The sequence below is a fragment of the Strix uralensis genome, chromosome 11 (genome assembly GCF_047716275.1).
Source record: "Strix uralensis isolate ZFMK-TIS-50842 chromosome 11, bStrUra1, whole genome shotgun sequence".
Classification (NCBI taxonomy): domain Eukaryota; kingdom Metazoa; phylum Chordata; class Aves; order Strigiformes; family Strigidae; genus Strix; species Strix uralensis.
In genome coordinates, this window is record NC_133982.1 from 14,041,335 (window position 1) to 14,063,842 (window position 22,508).

General features: G+C 37.7%; 1 protein-coding gene across 8 annotated transcripts in view; it reads right to left on the reverse strand.

The window, feature by feature from the left end:
- The window catches only part of LRRC28 (leucine rich repeat containing 28), an 80,114-nt gene that overhangs the window by 40,792 nt on the left and 16,814 nt on the right, over positions 1-22,508 (reverse strand). For 2 of the 8 annotated variants that reach the window (XM_074880042.1, XM_074880037.1), the window contains exons 3-6: positions 11,124-11,352; positions 6,554-6,594; positions 3,891-3,928; positions 3,006-3,143 (exon numbers count right to left, since the gene is read on the reverse strand). In XM_074880042.1, coding sequence (XP_074736143.1) covers positions 3,006-3,143; positions 3,891-3,928; positions 6,554-6,594; positions 11,124-11,352 — 446 coding nt within the window. Of the gene's footprint in view, positions 1-3,005; positions 3,144-3,890; positions 3,929-6,543; positions 6,595-11,123; positions 11,353-12,719; positions 12,781-13,104; positions 13,202-14,115; positions 14,218-22,508 lie in introns of those variants that run through there. The other 6 variants (XM_074880043.1, XM_074880044.1, XM_074880039.1 and 3 more) reach the window with 5 other exon arrangements.

Consider the following 22,508-nt stretch of genomic DNA (forward strand, 5'->3'; position numbering starts at 1 on the left):
CACCTCCTCCTTTAAAGTAACTTTTTAAAACTAGTAGGACAATCATGGCCAAACCTAAGAAGAGATGTCTTCATTATTAAATTCTCACAAGTTTTATGAAAACAGGTACTTAGAGACTAAAATCTTGTCCATCACATTGAAGATAAACCACAGCACAGCCTTAACCTTTATTAGAGTCTGAAGAATGTCTACAATCAGACTGAAGACAAATGTTTACAGGGCTTCATTAGACTACTTGTTTTAAAATCAGAGTTATGCTAGATTTCCATAAGGCAAATCTTAAATACTAAAGATGAACGTAAAGAGCACAACTGTGGAACAAAAACATTAAAAATGGATAATGAAGCAACATATGCTATTAACTGCATTGTTTCTTAATCACCATTAAAGAAGACACAACAGAGAATCATTCTCAAAATATAAAATGCAATGGAAAAGTGTGGGTGTTCAGACGCTTAATGGCAAACATTTACTATCCAACTGTTCTGCAGTTGTAATGAAAGAGATTTTTTAGCAATTGATTAAGGATATTACTAAGAGTATCCTCCTAGATATCCATGTAGTTTCAACAAAGCCTGAGGGTACTCAGGCACTCCCAGACACTGGGAAGGGAGAGACAGGAGGAATGACGGGGCAACAACTCTGAAGTAAGCTTTTTATGTGATGACATCATGCTGCAAGTTGGCCTATCTGGTTACACAAGGTGAGTATTGATCAGCTTTCTTAACTGAATCCTCTGTTGTGATACACTGTTCACTGCCATTTGTGTGATATGAGCAAGACTAAGTCTGGAAAAAATGATGGTCATGAGTTTTAAAAATGTTACTTCCATAAATGACCATCACCTGTACCAGAAAGCTGTTTTTTAATGCAGATCTTTAAAGTCTGCACAAGGTACACTAGTAACAAGCTAAATGATGTCTTAAATGGTTACTTATTATAAATTAAGAGCAATTAAGAGCTGTCTTTCCCTAACAATGCATTGCAATGCAGCATCTGCTGTAGAGAAAGCAGTTAACGCACAGTAAAAAGATGTACTGCTGTGAAATCCCATCTCATCCTAGTTCATTTTATTGACTCTGCTAGCTTTCTGACAGAAACGCTAACAGTATCATGAAGATTCATGCTACCAATATAATTAGGGATAAAACAGTTCATCAAAACTTACTATTTTGCTCTGTATTTCAATTGTTGAACATAAATGTTATTTTCAAACTCAAAGACTTTATAACAAAGTCATCTTTGACATCTTTGCAATTTTACAAAGAAAAACTATAAAAATATGCTTGGAAGCCCTCTTCGGGAAGTGTTATGTTTAGGAAACACTCAATGCAGTAGATAAACTCTCCAGTGGGCAAACCCTCCAGTTTAAGTGAAAGACTAATCTTGCTCAGACTGATAACACTCAAACTAGATGACATCCAGTCATGCCGACACTGACAGCATCTGAACAGACAGGATTAGTAATGACAGCAGTAATGGCATACCTATAAACTGATGGTACACTACCAGTAAAAGCAGAAAGACCAGACATCACTGGATTCTCTGATTCAGAAGTAGGCAACAGTAGCATTATTTCTAAGCATGCAAAATTTTCATGCACACAAAACTAAACACACTTAGGACAATGCTCAGTACCAAATTTTGTAAACTTCAGGAGAAATTAAATGCAGTGTGCCTATGCAGCTGATACCAGTTCCTAATCAAATGTGGTAGACTTGAAATCAACTCTTCAGTAATGTAAATTATCCTTTTGAAAGTCTTTTTTGGAACCTTTTTAAGTTAATGTGTGAAGTTTTGCAGAAAATGTGTCACTTTTGCTTTGAACAAGTCTTTCTTTCATGGTACAGCACCATAAGGTAAATTATCTTTGAGGAACATAAAGCACACTCAAGTCACTCCTTCCTTTTGAATGTAGGACATCTGAAAATTGATGGAAATTTTATTGGCCTTGGGTCATAATGTTTAACAGGTTTATCTAATTTCATTCCAGAGCATTTACACAGTCATATAATTTTTTTCTAATCATAATCATCCTTTGACTTGTTCTTATTAAGCTTATTATGCCTAAAAAGTACAAGGAAAGGACAGCTACATTTCTGCACCCAAAGCTTCAAGAAGCAATTGCAATATATTTATTGAGAACAAACCATGTGAACTTACAAACACATGAAGGTCACACTGAGAAGTTAGTTAAAATTAGAGCCAAAAACTAATCCTGTTAGATTAAACTTAGACCAGTTTTTTGAAATACTGGCCTTAGATTTTTATCTTCTCTGCAAATCAGAAAATGCAAATACGTCAAAGAAAGATTAAAAAATAAAATGAAAAAAATAATTTGAAAATCACCAGCATGTTATGTGTAAGGGTAATGGAAGAAGAATAATCAGTTATGTCTGCTTATCAAAGTATTTTGAAGGCAAAAAAAAAAATCATTCAAAATCTGCCTATGGCCAACTTTTTCTGACTTTGTGTCACATTTACTCTGAATAAATTTTGCTTTTTTATTATAAACTAGCAAGACATTTGTTATTTACTGTCATAGTGAGGTAGAACTGCCATAGGCAAACTTACTAGACATGTGTCTTAGAAAATATAAGAATGGGGCTGTTGGGCAAAAAGTAAGTAAGGAAGGACTGGAATCCTTTATATTCTGAAAAATTGGAAGAAACATCACTTTATCATGACAGTTGTCACTGGCATTTTATGTCTTCTCAAGGAAGTTCAATATTTTCTTGATACAATGGCAAAGACTATTAAATAGATACATTTTCTTCCCACTTCAGAAACATTTTTCAGGACTTTACCTCAAGTACATGGCTTTTTTTCTAACTACAGAGTATATTTAGTACAATATGTAAGGTGGCAATCCCTGCCTAGTCTTTAAATGCAAGTTGTGCCATGCTTCAACTGTAAGATACAAATAAACCTAGAGCAGATCGCTATGCAAATTAAGTTCAAATGGAATTTGTCATTGCTGTAATCCCTCATGCATTTGTACTTACCTGCAGGTAGATATTTCAGCTGGTTGTTAGCCAAGCGAAGATGACGTAAAGATCTCAGGCGGCCAATCTCTGGACACACAATTTCGAGGGCATTATCACTTAGGTCCAGAAACTGCAGTTTAACGAGGGAGCCAATGGCTTGTGAGAGAACAGATTAGAACATGAATGTGACCCAACAGTAATGTTAAAATCTTAATAGGACTATGAGGGGATAAAAAGCCACAGTACCTAACACCTATGTCTGAGCAGATTTTGACGTATTAAAGCCGGTCTCACAACTGAATGACATAATTTGTGGAAATGCTTATCTATCTAACAAACAGTACTGCTGGCAGTGAGACAGGGATGGAAAAAAGAGTCATGTACAGAATACTCCCATTTCTAGACTCTCCTCAGACGATTCCACTCTGAAATCACTTTTTCCATGTCTATCCGATTTATATATTAAAAAAGAGTTTAAAGTACTTTCCTGAAGTTGGGCACATAACTGTACAACTAAGACAAGGAAGACAAACTACTACAAGTTCTTGATGCTTTTAGGTTTCAAATCTGTCATGATCTAAACCAGCAGAATATTCTGCGTGGTAGCCGTCTGAAAGCAGAAGACACTCTGGATTTTTTGTTTCTGTAGATGAGTGCCATTTAGCTTTTTCACTTTCTGCAATTAGAACTGAAGCAAACAGCATTTAGGTGCATTTGAGAATTCATTAAAAGAATTTAACATAGAATAAACAAGAATATTACCGACTAAGAGCTACACTGGTATATTTTGTATGAAAATCTTTAATGTTTTATGGGAAAATAAAGGAAAATAGGCCTCTTCAAAGAAGAAAAATGAATATTTTATGATTCCTGCCACTTATTGTGAGCTGGTAGATTACTTACCTTCAGGTACAACAACTATGTTATTTGAATGAAGGTACCTGGGGGGATGAGAAAAAAAGCAGAGGACACCACCTGTTACCCTCAAGGACTTCTGCTACATAATCAGTTTGCAAAATATCCAGTTTCAGATTGAAAGAGCACCCTCAAAGCCATTCCTCTCTATGACCACAAAAGCTGTGGAAACTGTATAAACTGGCAATGGATAGGTACTTAGGTTTCACTTAGACTATTAAATGATTAACAAAAATAAAAGAGAATGATATACAATTATTTAAAACAAAACATTTACAGTTACAATAATAATGCCCTTTAGTTTTGAGAGTCAGGAAAAAAAAAAGGAAAAAGAATAAAGCACACAGAATAACCAGAATGAACCATATTTGATCACCAGGTTATTCCACACTAAATGCTGGGCAAGGAAAAAAAAGTCCAAACCCACACAAGTTATACAGTTATGAACATCTTGCCCTGCTCATAAACTCTTACACCTTTACTGACTGGAGAAACAAGCACATGATCTACTCACTGCAAGTGGGTTTTTCAAACCTAGAACATATTTTTCAAAAGAAAAACCCAGTCTTACACATGGTCATTTCGGTAGTTAATGAGGATGGCTACATCTCTCACAAAGAATATTCAGCACCCTCTTCTGGAGCACTTCCAGTACTACTAGTAACATTAAAAACCAGAGTTTACACATTTTAGTTTTTAATCAACATTGCTGCAAAAACACCAAGAGGTCTTGTAGAAAATAACAGTAACAATAGTTTCAAATATTGATAGCTAACTGTAAAGGAACACTGAGTACTCAGTGTCCAATTGCTTCAGCACACATGGAAATTATTTGCACAGCATATTTTTTCCCATTCTATTCAAATACCATTTCCTGAAGTAGGAGCCCATCTTTTCAGGGAAATAGAGACAGAACAAGGAAAAAGACATCTGAGCATTTCAATTGCATGAAGCATCTGAGCCTTCTCTTTTTCTTTAAAAATTGCATACATTTAAAGTTTACTAAAAATGTAACAAACATAAGGATAGCAGATATGTTTGTAGAAATCCTTATATATATATATATAAAACCTCAGGATGAGAATTCTCCTACTCATTTCAGCTGCAGCTCCTGAAAATACTTGTGAACTATTTAACTAGAGCTAAAAAAAGTGTATATTATGACCCCAGCATGAGGGACACGATATACAAAGAAACACAGACAATAGTGAAGTTTTTTAAAATACGTAGTGAAATTGCTAAGGATGTAACTTTCAGGAAAATCAGTTAAGTTTGTCTTTCAAAATTTAAAGCTACTGTAACAAGTTATTCTTTAAATAAATCTTTATTTTGTGGTCCTTCTCTGTCAACAAAAGATCTCTTATTGTCTGATCAAAAATTGACTTGTACGATTAGTTACAGAAATCACAGGCCCACTGCAGGCTCACTGCAGTTCTCTCTAGAATGTGTGGAATAATGGTGGTACAACTAAGCTTGCTGAACCCCAATTAGGTTTGGCTTCTATAATTCAGTAGAAGAGATTATTTTAAGCTGTAATTTATATAGGTTTTCCTAAAGGCATCATCAGATAACAAAGATTTCCTGATGTCCCATAGCAAATCATTAAATACTAAGCATATCAAATACAAAAATATTTATTTTACTGCTTCAGAGCATAAACATACTCTCAAGACTCAGGCATGATAAGACAAGACTGTCTCTTAAGCAAGTTGGAGACTGCAGTGACCTACAAACCAGTTCAATTATACTGTGGTCGCGTGTACCAGAAAGGTGTGCTTTCAAGGGCCAAATTAAGATGACAAGATCAGACAGCTGAATACATTGGACTACTCAGATATACACCTCCTCCTATCTGGAGGTTTTCATTAAATAAACAGAATCAGTTACTCAACTGGAAGTGAGTCAAATGAGTTATATGGGGAAAAGAGGATGTCCCTTTTAACGCCTCCACCATCAATCTTACCACACAAGGAAATCATAACCTTACAAGAAAAGGGGAGAGAAGAAAATATTGACTCAGGGGCTTACAGCTTAAAATTAATGGCCAAAATAATACAATTCATGTGATGTCCCTTCTTTGGGCAAGACTGGATAAACTACTCAGCCTACAACAATCATGAAATAGTTGCTACAGTACCTGCTCATTCCTGCTTCTATTTGACAATCTGTGACTTAGTTCCAAAAAACCTTATTACTACAATCAGCAAGACTGAGATCATAATACCCCTGGTAGCTGGGGTGGAAATGAGCAACTAGGGATGGGCTGGAGGCTGTAACATGTTACTCTAGCTCTGTCATAACCATCTGACCATTGTATTTGGAGGTTCCAGTGCTTTATCAGGGTGACAACAGTCTACAGAGGAGTTGGGGGTAAGTATTTTTTCCCTTAGCAGTGCAGACATTTGTATAACAGTTCTTGTTATACAAAAACCAAGAAATTATAAAAAAATATTAACATGGGACTGAATACATCTGGATAGACGTCATTTAAACAAAAAAAAAAAACCCAGAAAAATGATCCTTTCTTGCCCTCCAAGAAAACCCTTCACACTTCAGAGGTAGGTTATGTGCAAGCAATACATTCTAGAATTATTTTAAGATAAGATGGATCAGCATAGTAAAAATATATTAGAACTCCTACACAAACTCACAATTCCACGAGGTTTGGAAGCTTCTGTGCAAGGTTTTCTGGCTGAAAAAGAGTTAGAGATTTTTTAGGTTTCAAAACAAAAACCAGACACACACATATTGTGTACCCAACTCATTTTAATAACCATACTAAAACACATCAGCACCTAGTCACAGAAAAAATGGCAACAAGGAGCTTGTATACAATACCCTATTTCCACATCCCCGCACATTCTCCATCAGTGCAATCTGGGATATGTGAAAGGTGAGCAACTCACTACCGAAACAGAACTACAGCCTAGAAGTGACATCAACATGTCCTCAATCAAATGGTAGTCAGATTTCTGAGGCTGAAAAAATGGATTACCAAAACCTCAAGTTTTGAAAATATATTAAAATAATTGAGTTAGTTGAAACCAAGAGACTGCTAAGAAGCTGCGACCTTTACAGACTTAAAGTAGAACAAGAACTATACAAGACATCTAACCATAATGTATTTTATTTTGTAATGCTAAATTGGAAAATGACCTACAAACTTAGTGTGACTTAGTCAATTACCACCAAGCCAGAAGTGCTGAATTCATCAAACTAAATTTACATATTTACATATTAACATGCATATCATTTTCTAACTGCTAACTGATCCCTAGCTGCAATTCTGTTTCTTGATGGCATTTATAACCATGAACATATATCACAAAACTAGCTTCACAAGTTTCAGATGTCATGTTGGTAACTGTTCAAAGTTATTCAAGGTTAAGACAGTTTTATTGCTCAAGAAATCTACTTTAAACAGATATGTTTTATTGAAAAATGTTTGTACAATATACATATATGCAGAAATAAATGAATTTTTAAGTCAACTCGATCACATGGTCAACTTCCTGTTAAAAAACACCTAGCAATTTTCTGACATGTAACTTTAAGTTAAGTGTTTTAGATAATAATATACCTTAGTGTTTATAAATTTATTATGAAGGAATATGCTAACCTGAAAAAGTAGTCATAATATTCTTATGTAGCAAACATGCCACATCCTAGATCCAAGTACAAAAAATAGCTTGTTTCTAACTATGGAGCAGCAAATGATGGCTCAATAAAATCAATCTGTTGACATTAAGACCCAAGAAACAGGCTATACCTAATCAGTTGTTGCCACCTACTGGAACGTTTGCCACAGTGCAGTTATCTTCTCGGCGTAGAATTTTATTTGGTCAAAGAGAAAAGCTTAAACTGAGAAAATACACAAAGGCTGCAACATGCTCAAGCACAAAAAATGCAAGCTTTAATTTAAAAAAAAGAAGAGGGAAAATGAAAAAACAAATTCACTGTCATCCTACACCCTTTATTAGTATAAGGATACTAGCCTGAATCACGAACTATTTTCACATTATACATGAAGATTATACTCTTATTCTTGCTTTAACTGCTTCATATTGTAAGAGAGCTAAAGTCAGGAGAGACACAACTTTAAGTTTAGCAAGTCTTTAATAGAAATTCCACTTATCTTCTTGAGTACCACAAAAACAATGTGTCTGAGTCAAAATTGCTCAATATAACATCCTACAATGAAATTGAGATTAAAAAACATCTATTCATGAACCAGCAGTTGAGAGGTAAAACTAACTCTTTTCTCTATTGGCAACGACAACAAAAAATGATTATAAAGGAATCATCGACTCTGCCACTGGTTTAGGGAAGCTTGCCTTGCCCTCAAACCCACTGGACATTTTTCAAAGAGTGAACCTGCTGATCTGTCTGAACAGGACAGCATCGCACATTGAGTTGTTAAATCAAGAACAATTGTTTGATATGGCTAGATCATGCTTCTGACAGTGCCATCAAGGAAAACTCACATTTCCTTTTAATAGATGGGAAAACAGGATTGCCAAAAGGCTAATGTTATCAGTCAAACATTAAATGAGAAGTTGGAAGACTTGATGCTGCTATATAGGTGTGCTATATAGCTTCTTGATCCATTCATTACGTCATAGCCCTCTATAATTTCCATTTTGCCAATGAAGACAAAAATGAAATTGTTCTTAGGCAAGGTATGTGTAAATTCTGTCAGTGTAACTGTTCCACGTGTTTTCACAGCAGCTGTCTGTCAAGGACTAGAGTCATTTTAGAAGAACAAAGAAGAAAAGCTGATTTAGTCAACATTTTTGCAGAACTCTGAAGGAATGAACCGGACAAAGTACTACCTTACTTTGAAGAAAATGCTGTAGATTTAGTTTTGATGATTGCTAATAATTTATATGCAATTTAAAGCGTTTATTGATGAGCTAATGCTCATCATCATGCACAGAATCAAAGGACCACAAGACTCAAAGAGACATTAAAGCTACTCAGACAGGATTACCCCTCAACGAAATTGGTACATTTTCTCTTTCAAAAAGTCTCAGTGAAATGAATACAGCTTCCTTCAATAACCTATTTGTTTTCAACTATTCTCAGATGAGATATCCTGCCCTGCTCTCCATGTAACTAACTTACTACTTCTTTACTCAAAGTGAGCATATTACTTGTCCTACCAGCCAAAAAAATTCATTATGAAAATACTGCTTTGTAAAAGTACTGATGACTTCTGCTCTCCCCCATTCCTTTTCTATTTTTTTTTTTCTTCTGTCTTCTCTTTTTGCAAGCAGAATTAACCTAAATCTCTCAACCTTCTCTCACAAGGCATGTTCTCTAGAAATCCCTTGTTGCTGCTTCCTATGTTCTTTCCAGTTTACCTACGTTGTTCGTAAGTATGAAACTCCAGACTTAATCTTTGCTCCAGCTTATGCTTTAACAGTATCCAATAATTATTCCCTTCTGCTTTTAATGGAGGCTGCAAAACTTTCTATGTTCCAAAAAGACATCTGCCTTTTTTGTAACATGCTGCTGACTTGATCTATTTTTGTCCACTAAAACTTCCAACATCTATTCTGCTGAACAGATACTCAGTGAATTAGACCCAATTTTGTTTAGACCCAATTTTGTTTGCCTAGGTCCTAGCAATAGTGCTATACACCTGAATGAGATTCCCCTAAGTCATAATATGAGCAAGTCATCCTGATCGTTTTGAATCCTAATGCTTTATTTCACACTGTTTGCAAGTAATTTTGCCTAGGTGTGATGTACATTTTAAGTATTGTTTCCGTTCTTTTATCCCAGGCCTCAATTATAATACCAAACAGTACTGGGCGAGAGCTGCCTCCCTCATTTGATACATCTTCTGTTGACAGTAACCATGGGTTATTACTCTTATGCCATCTTCCACATCTATTGGTGTGTAGCATTAACAGATATTGAAAGGAAAATGGAACTAAGCTGTTACTTGCAAGACTTTGTTTTGGTTTCTATTTTATAATTGCTTTGAGAAAAAAAAAGCCTAGGCTCTAACACATACACATGCAGAGAAGTGACATGCAAAATTCTCCTTATTATTGTTTCATCTTCTGAGCAGTACAAACTTCACGAACCTTACACCACTCAATAATCACTGAATTTCACAAAGTGTCAAAACAGAACTGTTTACAGTCTTTGATTAATTTTTAAAGCAGCTTTAATTTGTAACCATGACTCCTATACTCCCATTAAATTATTAAGCAAAGGGCTTGCCCAAAACCAAAAAGTGCCAAAATAATTCTCTACAGTACATGCAAATTTAAGTGACTCATTCAAGATGAAGAAAAGGCATAAAATCTCCAAAAATCTTTTGGCTCAAGAAGTGAAACATTTATTGAGGAATTCTAATGTATCATTGTTAAAGCTTTAGACATTATCCCTTAAACTGGAATACTGGACTTGTTCTAGGAAGCACTGAAAAATTTTGGTGAATTTTAAGTAGCCAGGCCTTCCAGCTACTCTGCCCTGGCTATTATTTTACCTACCATATCATAGAAGATGCCAAGGAAAAAAAAAAAAAAACCAAACCTGAATTACTTGGAGACTTGAGTCTATTGACAGTGGCAAGTTTTGACTCTCTCTAGAGTCTTACCAGCTCAGAGTATCTCACAGTTATTTAAGTAGACCACACTGAATTCTGGGGTCACAACATTCACTCAGGGTGAGAATTTCTTCAGGGAAAAACAACAAAACAGGAAATCCCACAACCCTAAAATTAACTATTTGTTCTTCTATCAACAGCAGCTCATAGACACAAGTTTTGCTGGAACCTTAACAGCACGCTTTGTATTACACCCTGGGATTGACCATGCCTTTCAGATAAGACACACACCAAGGTAAAAGTTGTTTAGCCTAATGAAGGAACGTAGACTAGACTTGCATAGTATCACCTAACAGTAGGAAAGGCCTGACCATAGCAGTTAACTCAAACAAGAAAAACCTCACAAGAAAACCCCCAGATCTTGACAGAGCTTCAAGAGGGTAACCATAAAATGTCATAAACTTTCATTTATTATACTCTACATTACCTATGCAAGTACAACCAAATATGAGTATTTCACAATGGATGACATCATTCAGGATCAGGTTTGCTATAAGATTACTATCTTTTTAAAAAAATTATCTTTTTTTTTCCTGTTCCAAAAATCAGGATTCCTAAACATACAGACAGTAAACATCACAATAAAGAGGTTGTCGTACCAATGTGGTCAGGGAATTTCTTTTCATATAAAGTCTCTCCAAGTACTGCAGCCCCTCATCTTTCAGTAACTCCAAAGGAAAGTGATGGAGATTTCGGTAATTTAAGAACAAGTTCTTGTGCCTTTCCAGCTTTGCCTCAGAGATTGTTTTACATAGTTCTGATGCCATGACTAATCCGGTTCCAAGCACCACCTCTACTGCATTGCATCTTCTGAAAGCAGACCCATTTCTAGGAGACAAAGAGAGATTAAAAAAACCCCAACATTACCAAGGTGTATGCCATGCATTCTTTTGCAGATTTAGTTATTATGTACTAATAATTTATCTAAATGCTCTCGTTCTGGTTAATACATAAAGTACCCAGAACATCCACACCATAACATATGTTAGAAGCAAGTCTTCGATTATTTTCTGGATGAAGTTTTAGCGTGTTTTTGGACCTGAAATAACAAGATCTTAAGGTATACATGCTTTTTTTCAGCCACTTTCCATGGACCTTTCAGATAAGTTTGTCAAAGTTGCCACCACAAGAAAAAAAAAAAATATCTCTCTCCTAACTATTATTGATGTTCTATTGATGATCCATCTATTCCCTGAAGTGTGCTAAAAGAAGAATCCACAGATCATAAGAAAAATGCACAATTTATTAGGGGAGTTTTTAACTTCAGATGACTAAAATGCCTTCATGTAGCTTTAATCAGAATGACAAAAGGCAGTTAAAGGTTGTTAAGCTTTCCCATATAAAAGTATTGGAAGAATTTATCAGTTGGAAGAGATATTGTGGATGGACAGCCAGGTAGGGCATTTTGAAATAATAAACTAATATATGAGAAATCTGAAACAGCAAGAAAATTTATGAAGCACTAAATGTAAGAGCAGATTTTCAGCTCTCTTTCCTAAAAATAAAGCCAGGAAGAACTAAATGTCAAGTTTTAACTGACAATTTCAAACCCAGAAAACAAAAACATGAAGACAAATTAAAAATTAACTTGTATCTGCAACCAGACTTTATTTAGCTTGCTTTTCAGGTATAACCGAAATTCTACTCATTATTATGTTGTCTGGATTCGATAAAAGCAATGCTACATCTTTTCAATTGTCTCAGAAGTGAGGAGAACATAATAAATCCAGACTATTTATTAATTTAAAATTATCAGTTTGCTAGTCATGTGTATAAATTAACTTCACTTAATGAAAGGCAAGGAATCATAACTGCATTTCACCAATACCATTTTCTATTTTAGTTCATTCCTTCACCAAAGAAGAGATTTCTAATCATAACAGACATCGGAAGGGAAGGAATCCTGTCAGATTATATGGTAGTCTTTGTAAACAAAACTCCTTACCCAGCCTAAGACTGTCACAACCGGACCACACATATAAATCCAACTACTTTATCAGTTTCAGTAATTCCCTTGATTTGCAGATAAGCAGTTTTTAACAGTGACCTAAGTCCTTCTAGATGAACACAGCAATTATTTTCTTACAGCCCCATAAACACTACTAATCACAACTTAGGTATAATATCCTGCATACCTTTTCTAGTCTTGAGTTATTTAAGCCATGCTAAGATCAGTTTTGCAAAAAAATTATTACCTTGTTGAGAATCCTTCAGAAGATTAGAAAGTATTTGTTCAACCTTGGTTAAACAGTATTCCTGTGAGAAGAACCATCACTCTAACAGTTGCCTTCATTAGCCATCTTAAGGAAAAAGGGTACACACACCACTGGCCCTTAGCACTAGCAACATTAAAGCTCCCTTGGTGCAGCAGATAAAGGAAATAAAGTCACTACAATACCAAACTCCCCAGCTGTGATCAACATTAAAATAATTCAAGAAAAAGCATTAGAAATTTTAATGTACATAGTCTGACAGTATTTGAGCATTAACTGCTACAATATAAGTAATGGTAAAGGTAAGCTCACCTTCCCCTGAAATATTTTTTTTAAATGAAAAGACATGAAGTCACAAAACACATACATAAATATCCAGTTGTCCAGAGATGCTTTTTAGGTGTTCTGCACTTGCCGCCTTTTCTTCAGAGTTGTGATTCCACATACCAACTGACCACATTTAGCTGTGGCACACAGGAACACACAGACATACAAGGCCACAAATGCAAAGTCCAGTCATAACCTACTCTATTCTGGCTGTTACTTCAAAGGAAAACCCTCCTACTCCCTTCCACCACCAGCCAAACTTTTTCACTCTAAATACTTTTTTTGCAAAGATGAGACACAGCACTACCAAAAAGGAACAGACACAATCACGGTCTTTAAGGAAAGGAAAAAGGGAGGATGAAGACTGATAACACCCAGTGATGGCCCTGTGTGGAGTCAGGTCATTCGGGGGAGAGAACCCCCATTTCACAGATGATGGAGAAGACAGAAATAAACCCTCACTGAGCACACGGCAGGGAGCAGAGGCTCTGTGAAGGCGTGCGAAGGGGTGACACCGGGAAGCTCAGGAGACCCCCCAAGACTTGCGGGCCGCCTCCAGCCGAGCGGGACTGCCCGAGGGGAAGGAGCGCACAGGGGCGGATGAAAATTCGGAGGAGCCGCAGGGCACAAGAGAACGAGGCTGTGAGGTGGGGCTGCATAGAGACGCCCTGCTCGGTGCTCCTCGGGCCCTGGGAACTCGGGGAGGCCAGTCTGTCACGGGGGAGCGCGGGGGAACCGGCCTGTCCCGGCTGTGCGGGGGTGTTGGGGGGGGGGGGGCTGCCACAGGCGGAGGCCTGTGAGGACTGAGGAGACGGCGGGAGGCCGCCCACATGGCTGAAGCCAGAGAGGGGCAAGGAGGAAAGGGCCTCGGCCCGGGGGGCCGGCGATGGCTGACACCCCTTCAGGGAGAAGGCGCCGTACCCGCGCGGTCCGGCAGACAGACAGCAGGGGACAGAGCAGCGGAGGCAGCCCCGCACACCCCCAGAACCCGATCCGCCCTGTCCCGCCCCCTGCCCACCCCCCAGCCCGGGGGGGGAGATAAGTCACTCACCAGCACCGGTGTCGCCAGAGCGGCGATCGGCCCCGCTCCGCGCCGGCCCAACCACCCGGGGGCGGAGCGGGCCGCAGCCGCGCGAGACCGCTACCGCCACACGACTCTCGCGAGATGCCGCCCTTCCCCGCGTCCCGCCACAACACCGCCCCCTCACCGCCCACGCCCGCCCCCCACCCAATCACAAGGCACACCACCGCCCGACACCCAATCAGAAGTTCTCGTCTCTCCTAGCCTCCTGCCCCTTTCCCTGTCAGCCAATGGGAGGGCGCTCCACCTCAGCGCCTCGCCCGCCTCCTGCTGCGGCCGCGGGAAGGCGGGACGGTCTGGCAGGCGGTGGGGACAGGGAGTGCCCTTCCCTCCCAGTGGGTCTCCTTCGGGCTCAACTTGCCCTCCCAGGTGCTTACACAGTTCCCAGTGTTAACAACACTTATCCCTGCTTAACAGCTTTTGAAGGAGAACATCATTTGCAGGTAAAAGTTGTGGTGACCAAAGATCGTCTTCCCTGCCAAATTCTGGTGCAACTAACACTACCTTTTAATTCTTTGTTAACAGCAGACTGGGGACCCTTAGGCACTCCTGCCTACACCCACAACCTGCCTATCACGATCATTTCTACCCATGATAGTTGGCCTGTTGAAACAGGTAAGGGAATTACGGAACCTCAATTTACCTACATGCTGTTCACCTGATTGTGATTTTATATGTATTCACACACACTGAGATGACCCAATACATAAATCCTATCCTAGGGAAGGTCTTGTTTGTGTTATGTCAGTACTCTAATGACAGCAAGTTCCCTCATACTCGGAATATTTAACATTGCCGGGTATTAAAAGTTCTTCTTTGTGGAAGATCAGCCCTACCAGCTGCCTAAAAAAGGAATCTCAGCTGCAGAAATCCTCTTTGTAGTTCCCACAGGCTAATTAACATAAACTTGTCTTAACAAGGTTCACATAGCAGGTCTGCAGGGAAACCAAAAAGCTGAATGTAGGAGATGAATACCTTGCAGAAGGCATTTCTTCTCTATTATATATTCACAGAACTTTAATTTGAAGCAAACTAACATGCAGAAAAAGCTTAAGATTTTTTCTTGCAGACTCATTTCTCTCTTTTTCAGTTCTAAATAAAGAATAGCAATCCTTAATTGCTCATTTGTCATTTTCCTACACTTGAGAGGCAATAATTGATTTTGACAAGTGTAGTTGCTCAGTCTTACTTGCCACTTGCAGTCTTTTTTGGAGTTGTTTTTTCAGATGAATAGATTAGATTTTCTTGAAATAATTTGAGATGAAATAATTTACCCTTCAAAATTCAACATCTTCCACATTTATCATATCATACTGCACACATTATTTCTTACTGTGGTTGATAGTACTTGTCTGTTTTTCTCAGCTAGATGTTAAATTCCAGGAAGTGGCCTGCTTATATACCACCATGGTTTTAAAAACAGCAATTATATCACACTTCTTAATGTCACTTTGGTCCCACATTATAAATATCTGAGAAATTAAAAGTTAAGCATGCTTCAGACCAAAGTAGAAGCTGAACATGAGCACAGTTAGCAACACATTCATCAGAGGGAATTCAATGATGTGTCAAACCAAATGTTCTTCTCCAGGATATTAAGTCATTGATCAGGACAGAAATCATGTTTCTGCCTTCTTCCACTAAAGTACAGACAGGAAGGATGAAGGTTTTTCCTTGGGAGGCCTGCTCTTAACAGAGCCGGGATACTTAATGCATTTGTTTACACTATGTTGTAGTGTTTTTGGGTTCTTTTGGTTAGGGGTTTTTTTGCGACAGAGGGAGGAGATAAGATTACTGCACTCTCTTTGCAAAGAGCAAACTTTCGTCTGTTTCTTCTTTTCTGCTCACACCAACAAAGTGACTAAACAGATCAGAGCAATGCTGAAATGTCTTTGGTTCTGCTCTGTCACAGAAACAAATACAGCTCTCAGGGTGTGCCTTCAGTGATTATAAAACATAATATACACATGGATCCAACATAAACTGCAGAAGCAGTTTAAGATCACTGAAACTATTAAAGATGTTAATTATATATAAAGTACTGGAACTGTCAGTATTTCAGTGGGGAGTTTTAAAACAGGATTTGAAAGAGTATTTCTAAAATCTCTCTCTTGTTTTCTGAGTGAGAGGGTTCCTACTAGCAGTATTTAAAATTTATTCTACCTACTGATAATTGAGTAGTGTATATGATTCCCTCCAGACTGCTTTTCAGAAGTGTCTGTAGAGTGAGAGGAGCTGTTCTTTGCCAAGACAAACAGACATCCTCACCCACCTCAACTATATTAAATTTTATTTTCTTGTTCTAGAGCTGTATCAGGTTCATATCAGCTATATAGAGGTAAGTGCCAGTTACCTTGGAGCTTTATGATATCCACAAGAATTTCTGATGTGATTTGAGTGTTTACACACCACTTTATCTTGTATCTGGCTTCCTGAAGTAGTCACTCAGGATTCTCTCTTTATTGTCCTGCGTAGCCTGCAATCGTCACGCTCATTCATTCTCAGTCCGATTTTTTTTCCCCTTGACCAATGCCATCACAATCTCCCAGGCTTGTGTCATCAAATTCTGTGGAGTGCTTCTAAAAAATGCTGCTCTCTCAGATCCGAAAGCTGATCTCTGAAGCTCTGATCTTGCACAGCACAGGTGTACAGTTTTGCCTGTGGAGTCACAAGGCTAAAAATGATGAGCAGAGCAGGGGCGTTGGAATCTGATCTTCCGTTAAGGATAGTGCTTGCCTCATGGTTGCCAAGTCATTCCCATCTAACAAGTGAGACTAGTGGGATACCCTTTGCTAAGTAGATTTTTACTGTTTCTTTACCCTAGTTTAATTCTTAAATTTTGTGCTTGTGAGAGCAAGGAAAGAGGGGCTTGAAATTTACATCTTGCTCAGAAGGATGACTGATCTTCTCTGTGTCTACATAAAGACACTAATAAAACTTGTTCTGAAGTGCAGCTTTGAAGGCATTGATCTATTTAAGTAGTTTGCAGGTGCCATTGCCTTGAAGACCCACCTTCATCAGTTGGTTTACTGGAACAAATCCAGTAACTGGAGCAAATGGGCACAGCTTCACCGGTGATCCTTTATTTGTGCCAAACCTATACAAGCCAGATGATGTAGTATGAATGAAAAGAGATGATGATACATTGTCAAATTTATTACACAAGGAAGTATTTGAGACTAACAACTTTGGGAAGATGCACTTGGAACTATCTTGGTAAAGCTTTATGCAACCATTTTCTTTTGTTTTGTCAAGTGAAACATGAAGAAATTATTTTCATTGAGGTTTTTGTGACAAGATTCCTAGCTCTCAATTTCACAGAACTAGGAAATCCAGAATGTCTTACTGAGCTTTTGAATTTGAGTTCTGAACACTGAGTTTCAGCCTCCCTAATAATCCTGGCTGAGTCTTTTCCACCAGTACTATGGATACCACTTACATTGAATCATCTGCATTAAATTAGACTTTGTAAGTTTGGATTATGATCAAAATATTCACTGAGCAATTGATGGTCAGTTTTTAGCAGAAGGAAACTTTATTGTGACTGATGCATGACAGAAGAGTGTTTCCCCTTTAAGGTTGGATAATTAGCAAATATTTTTAACCTTTGCTCTTTGGTATGTTAACTAGCAGTACAAGATGGGCCTTCTTGGACATCACTGTATTCAGAGATTTGTAGTGAAGCAAAAATCCATCGCTACACACTAAGCTCATGCAGTTATACCTGGTACAGAGAGGTCCTGTGGGTTGGAGGAATCTTCTAGGCACAAGGAATCACCAGATCAATCCAGTGATCAACAAATGCAGTTTCAGCTTTCTTTAGGTTCTGCTCGCTTGAAGTGTTGGTGTGTACTAGAGCGTTAGCCTATGACATGCACAAGCGTGGAAAGCAGTAGGAACCTGGTGGACTGTCTGCTACATCTGCTGGGTCTCACAGCCAGTGAACTTCTTTTCCATGGTCAGACAGGAGAAGAACCTGCTTAACACACGCTTGGATGTTTGAAATGGCCTAGGAAAATGGCAAAGCTCTCCCTTACATGGCAGGATTCCAGTACGGGGGTCAATGATTTGTGCTATCCTTTTGTCTTCCACTTATCTCTAGAAAATGTACATGGATTGGAATTTTGAAAGTTCTCATGCAGTTGAGCACGCAGTTTCACTTTACGCTGTTGCAGACACTGAGAGCATCTTTCTCCCTCATCTATGAGGACTACAGACTTAGATTTTTCTTCTAACAAGTGCTGAGGGCCTTGTGTCATCACCAGATTCTGCAAACTAAGACTTCAAGAAACATACCTTCTTACTTTACTGGAGAGACGATATATGCTATGATGTGATCGTCACTACTAAGAATTTTTTCAGTTTGCGTTCTTCCTTCCAGAATTTCAAATCTTTTAATTACCCTTGTTTTCACTTTACAATGTCTTATAAAATGCTTTTTCAATATATACAGCTTTCATATAAACAATGATACAAGATCTCAATTGGTATAAATTTTGAGAATTTAGGATCTGTTCTTTCCATAGGAGGGTTTTTTGCATTACACATACATTCATTGATTTGTCTCTCATACTAGGAAGAAATAAACTCACTAAAATGTTCTGGTTTTACTGATGGAGAAAGAATCCGTTCTCCAGAAAGTCACAGCTCTTCTTAGGAGGGGTTTCCTAACTTCCAGTTAGTAATTTTCGTGTAGTGACAAACCTGTCTTATTTGAGTGGAATAAAGTTACAGTGATTCATCACAGTACTAACTTCGATTCCATAAACCTTTTAAACTCTGGCTTCTGCAGCAGTACCAAAAGCTGGAAGGCAGATGGAGCTCCTGCATGCCAAAAGTGCCAGCATGCCAGTATTTAATGTTTAGACATTGTCCACCTTTGGCTTAAGTGTTTTAGTTTCAGTTTATTTGTTATTGTATTTATTAAACGTTAACTGACTCCTTTTTCAATGGCACAGTAATGCTAATGAAAAAGCTAATTAGAAGGAAAGTTACTTGTACGCCTGGTGTGGTTCAAATCAGCATAGCTCAAAATAGAAGCTTTTAAAACAGTCTTATCACTAATTTGGGCTGAATTTGTTTTTTGAAGGAATTTTCTTAGTAATCACATTGATTATGTTGTGAAATAGATTTCCTAAGGAATAAATGGAAAGTACTAGTAGTCTGGACAAACTGCAGTTTGAATGGAACAACCCTAACACAGAGTAAGTGAGCAGTGGATTTTGGCCCTGATCATGCACTTTCTGCTCATTCTAAATTCCCACTGATCTGATTAATCTCAATTGGAAAAAGAACAATGCCTCGCCGACAGCCCCAGAAACCAAATTCCTCTGTTAATGTGCTAAGCAAATATAACAATGGGCAGAATCAGCATTTCTGCCTCTGCTTCATGGGGAAATCTCAATATGGCATCACCACAAAGGTAACAAATCAGCCTGCTCTTCACGGCTTATTCAGTTGTTAGTCCTTCTTTAATGACTGCTAAAGGTGCACGTAGCTGATATGGAGACGTTTTGTGTTACCTCTTGTTGACAAGATAATCAAGGCTTTCAAATTAATTTCAATTAACCAAGTATTTTTCAGTTTATCAACATTGCTGTATGTCACAAATGCATTAATGAATAAAATTTTGTTTATCTTTTGAAATTCACTTATGAAACTCCTTAAACTTGACTGATTTGGTTAAAAAATTTTATTAAAGCCACTTAGAATATTATCTCTAGTTTTGCTTCACTGTAAACCAAAAAAGTAGTAAAACTCAGATAGCAAATTTAGGCAGCACATGAATGTTTATTAGTTTCAGGCAGCAAATAGCATTAAATGTTCTTTGGTCTATTTTTATATGACCTCAATAATATTATTTTTTACTACCGCCCTCTGCTGTCATTGAGGCTGTATGGTGGTTATTTCCCCATCTTTCTGCCTGGCCCAAGATCTGCTTTCTTTTCATCTTCACCGCACTTCAGTTCAATCCACAGATTTGCTGAGTTTGCAATAATTGTCAAAAGATTCCTGAGTGTTTCTAATGATTCATTGAATCTAACCAGACCAAAAATTGTTATTCATTCACCTAAACAGTGGTTTTAAGCTTATTCTGAAGCTGTTCCTACTTCCAGATGCAAAATTTACTCCAGTTTTTTAATCCGATATGACTATTGTTGCCTACTGTCTTGTTCTTTCTCCTCTCTTAACCATTTATTTTTCTGAGAAGTCCCATGCTCTTCTGTATGTCAGAACAAAGTAATGTTTTGTAGAGACACTCTATATGAGCAGTAAAGCTCCATTGTTACTATAAGTTTACTTTAAAACTTTGATAGAATATTAAGTCCTTATACTCTTGTCTACACAGTTCCATAATTTTAGTACATGTAAGCCTAAAATGGAAGTGTGTTTCATTTGTTTTTTAGTGACAATATGCATACTTGAAATAACATGTTTTTGTATATTTATGAGATGTTTGTATTTTTTATGGAAAAGTTCCAGGTGAGGTGCCAGATATCTTGGTTGTGTAAGAGTGACCATTTTTGTAATTTTATTCTGCCATTCATATCAGAAGGGTGTTAATGATGTGGCCTGTTACATTATGATAGAAATGAGGCAGGTGGTGAGCTATTTTTCATTCCAAGTGAATATAAATAGTGAAGGGGGGAAGAGTGGTGTATACACAGCTCTTTGATTTATGCTAGCATATTGTGGAACCTGTTACAGTGAAGTCAGATATAGAAATCTTCTGTTCCTGAGACCAGTGGGAGATTTGCTTTTAGAGAGCTTGCAGCGTTTCTCCTTTTCACATAAACCATCCGTCTGGCTACAGCTGGGGTCTGACCTTTCTTTCTATTGAACACACGAGCAATAGCTTAAATATATGCCTGGATGTTCCACGTGTTGGGGAGACACTCAGTAGACCACTTCCTGTTAAATGCAGAATTTTTAGTTTTCGAGAGCAAATCAGGAAAGTCAAAGATATTTGTTTTTCTTGTTATGCTCTGTGTATCCTCTCAGAAATTTTGCATTTGAATTCCTGAGCACTTCGTTACTAAGAAGTCCAACAGTCAAAATTTGAGCTAGAACAGGTAACAAAAGTCAAGACATAGTTGGGCTTGAGGAGACTCTTAGGTAGTGCTCAATGAACACTCTTGCAGTAGTGGCTGCTTAGCGTATGTACTTTTTTTGAGTCCTTACCTCCTTCTTGGTTTTGTCACATTTGCAGTACAACACTGATAAAGGCCTTTCCAGATTATAAAATTGTGGCATAATACTAGCTACTAGCTCCCATTTTTCCTTGATGTCAGGAGTGTTTTGGACAATATGGCATTGTGTCTGGCACCAGCTCTGCTCCTAGGGAACTATTCCAGACTGTATGTCTGTACCAAGTTAATATGTTCTGACAAAAGGAGCTAATTTAGCCTCTGTTCAAAATCAGAAATGGAGACTCAGAGTAACTTCAACTGACTGTAACTAGACCCTCACACTGAAACTGTTTTTTATTTTTTACCAATGGCATAGGAGAAGATGTGCCTTTTACTCTCTTCCAGGGATTAATACCCCATAATTCTGGGACAGTGAAGTAATTAGGTCTATTAAACCCTTTTAGTGACCTAGTGCTTTTAGCACTGAAGTCATGTTCAATGAGTTCAAGTTTCTTAAATTCACATTGATATACTTAGAACAGCTATCCTTTAGTGAGTGATTGCACCTTTGTAACGGTAATCCATGGATACATAGAGCTACAAATTAGAGATAGCCCTACCAATACAGATTACCAGAGAAGCACTGCTGCAACTTAATTATACTCTTTAAATTAATACTGGTTTCTTTCATAAAATAGAAGCCAGCCAGACAACCACATACAAAACGCAAAATTTGGCTGCTGGAGAATACATCCCTGTCAGTGTAGCAATGCTGCAGTCCTTTTGTGTAACTGAAGAGGCATTTTCATAGATAGACTTTTGTTTCTGTTGCGTTTTACCCTGCCTTGAATTGCTGGATCAGGAAGCCAGTGTGTCCTCAGTGAATTACTGAGGATCTCTTAGAACAATAGGAAAGAAAATTTTTTATAAGTACAGTTTGACCCACCTATTTGTTATTTTGCTGCAAGAATATAATGTTTCTAATTTAATCAGGGCTACAATCTGTAATGTAAAGTCAAAAGCAATTTTTCCTTTTATTTCATTGGAGGAAAAACAGAAACTAAATAAGGATCCGAGTTTACCAATACATTTATGAATATAAATATTTTAGAGCTTATACCGGTTTCTGTGTATGTTTCTATTATCATTATCAAAAGTGTGGTAAAAATCTTGAAAAGATTTTTTTAGTCCTTGCATTAATCAAGTAACCTTTTTTTGTACTCGATACCTTAA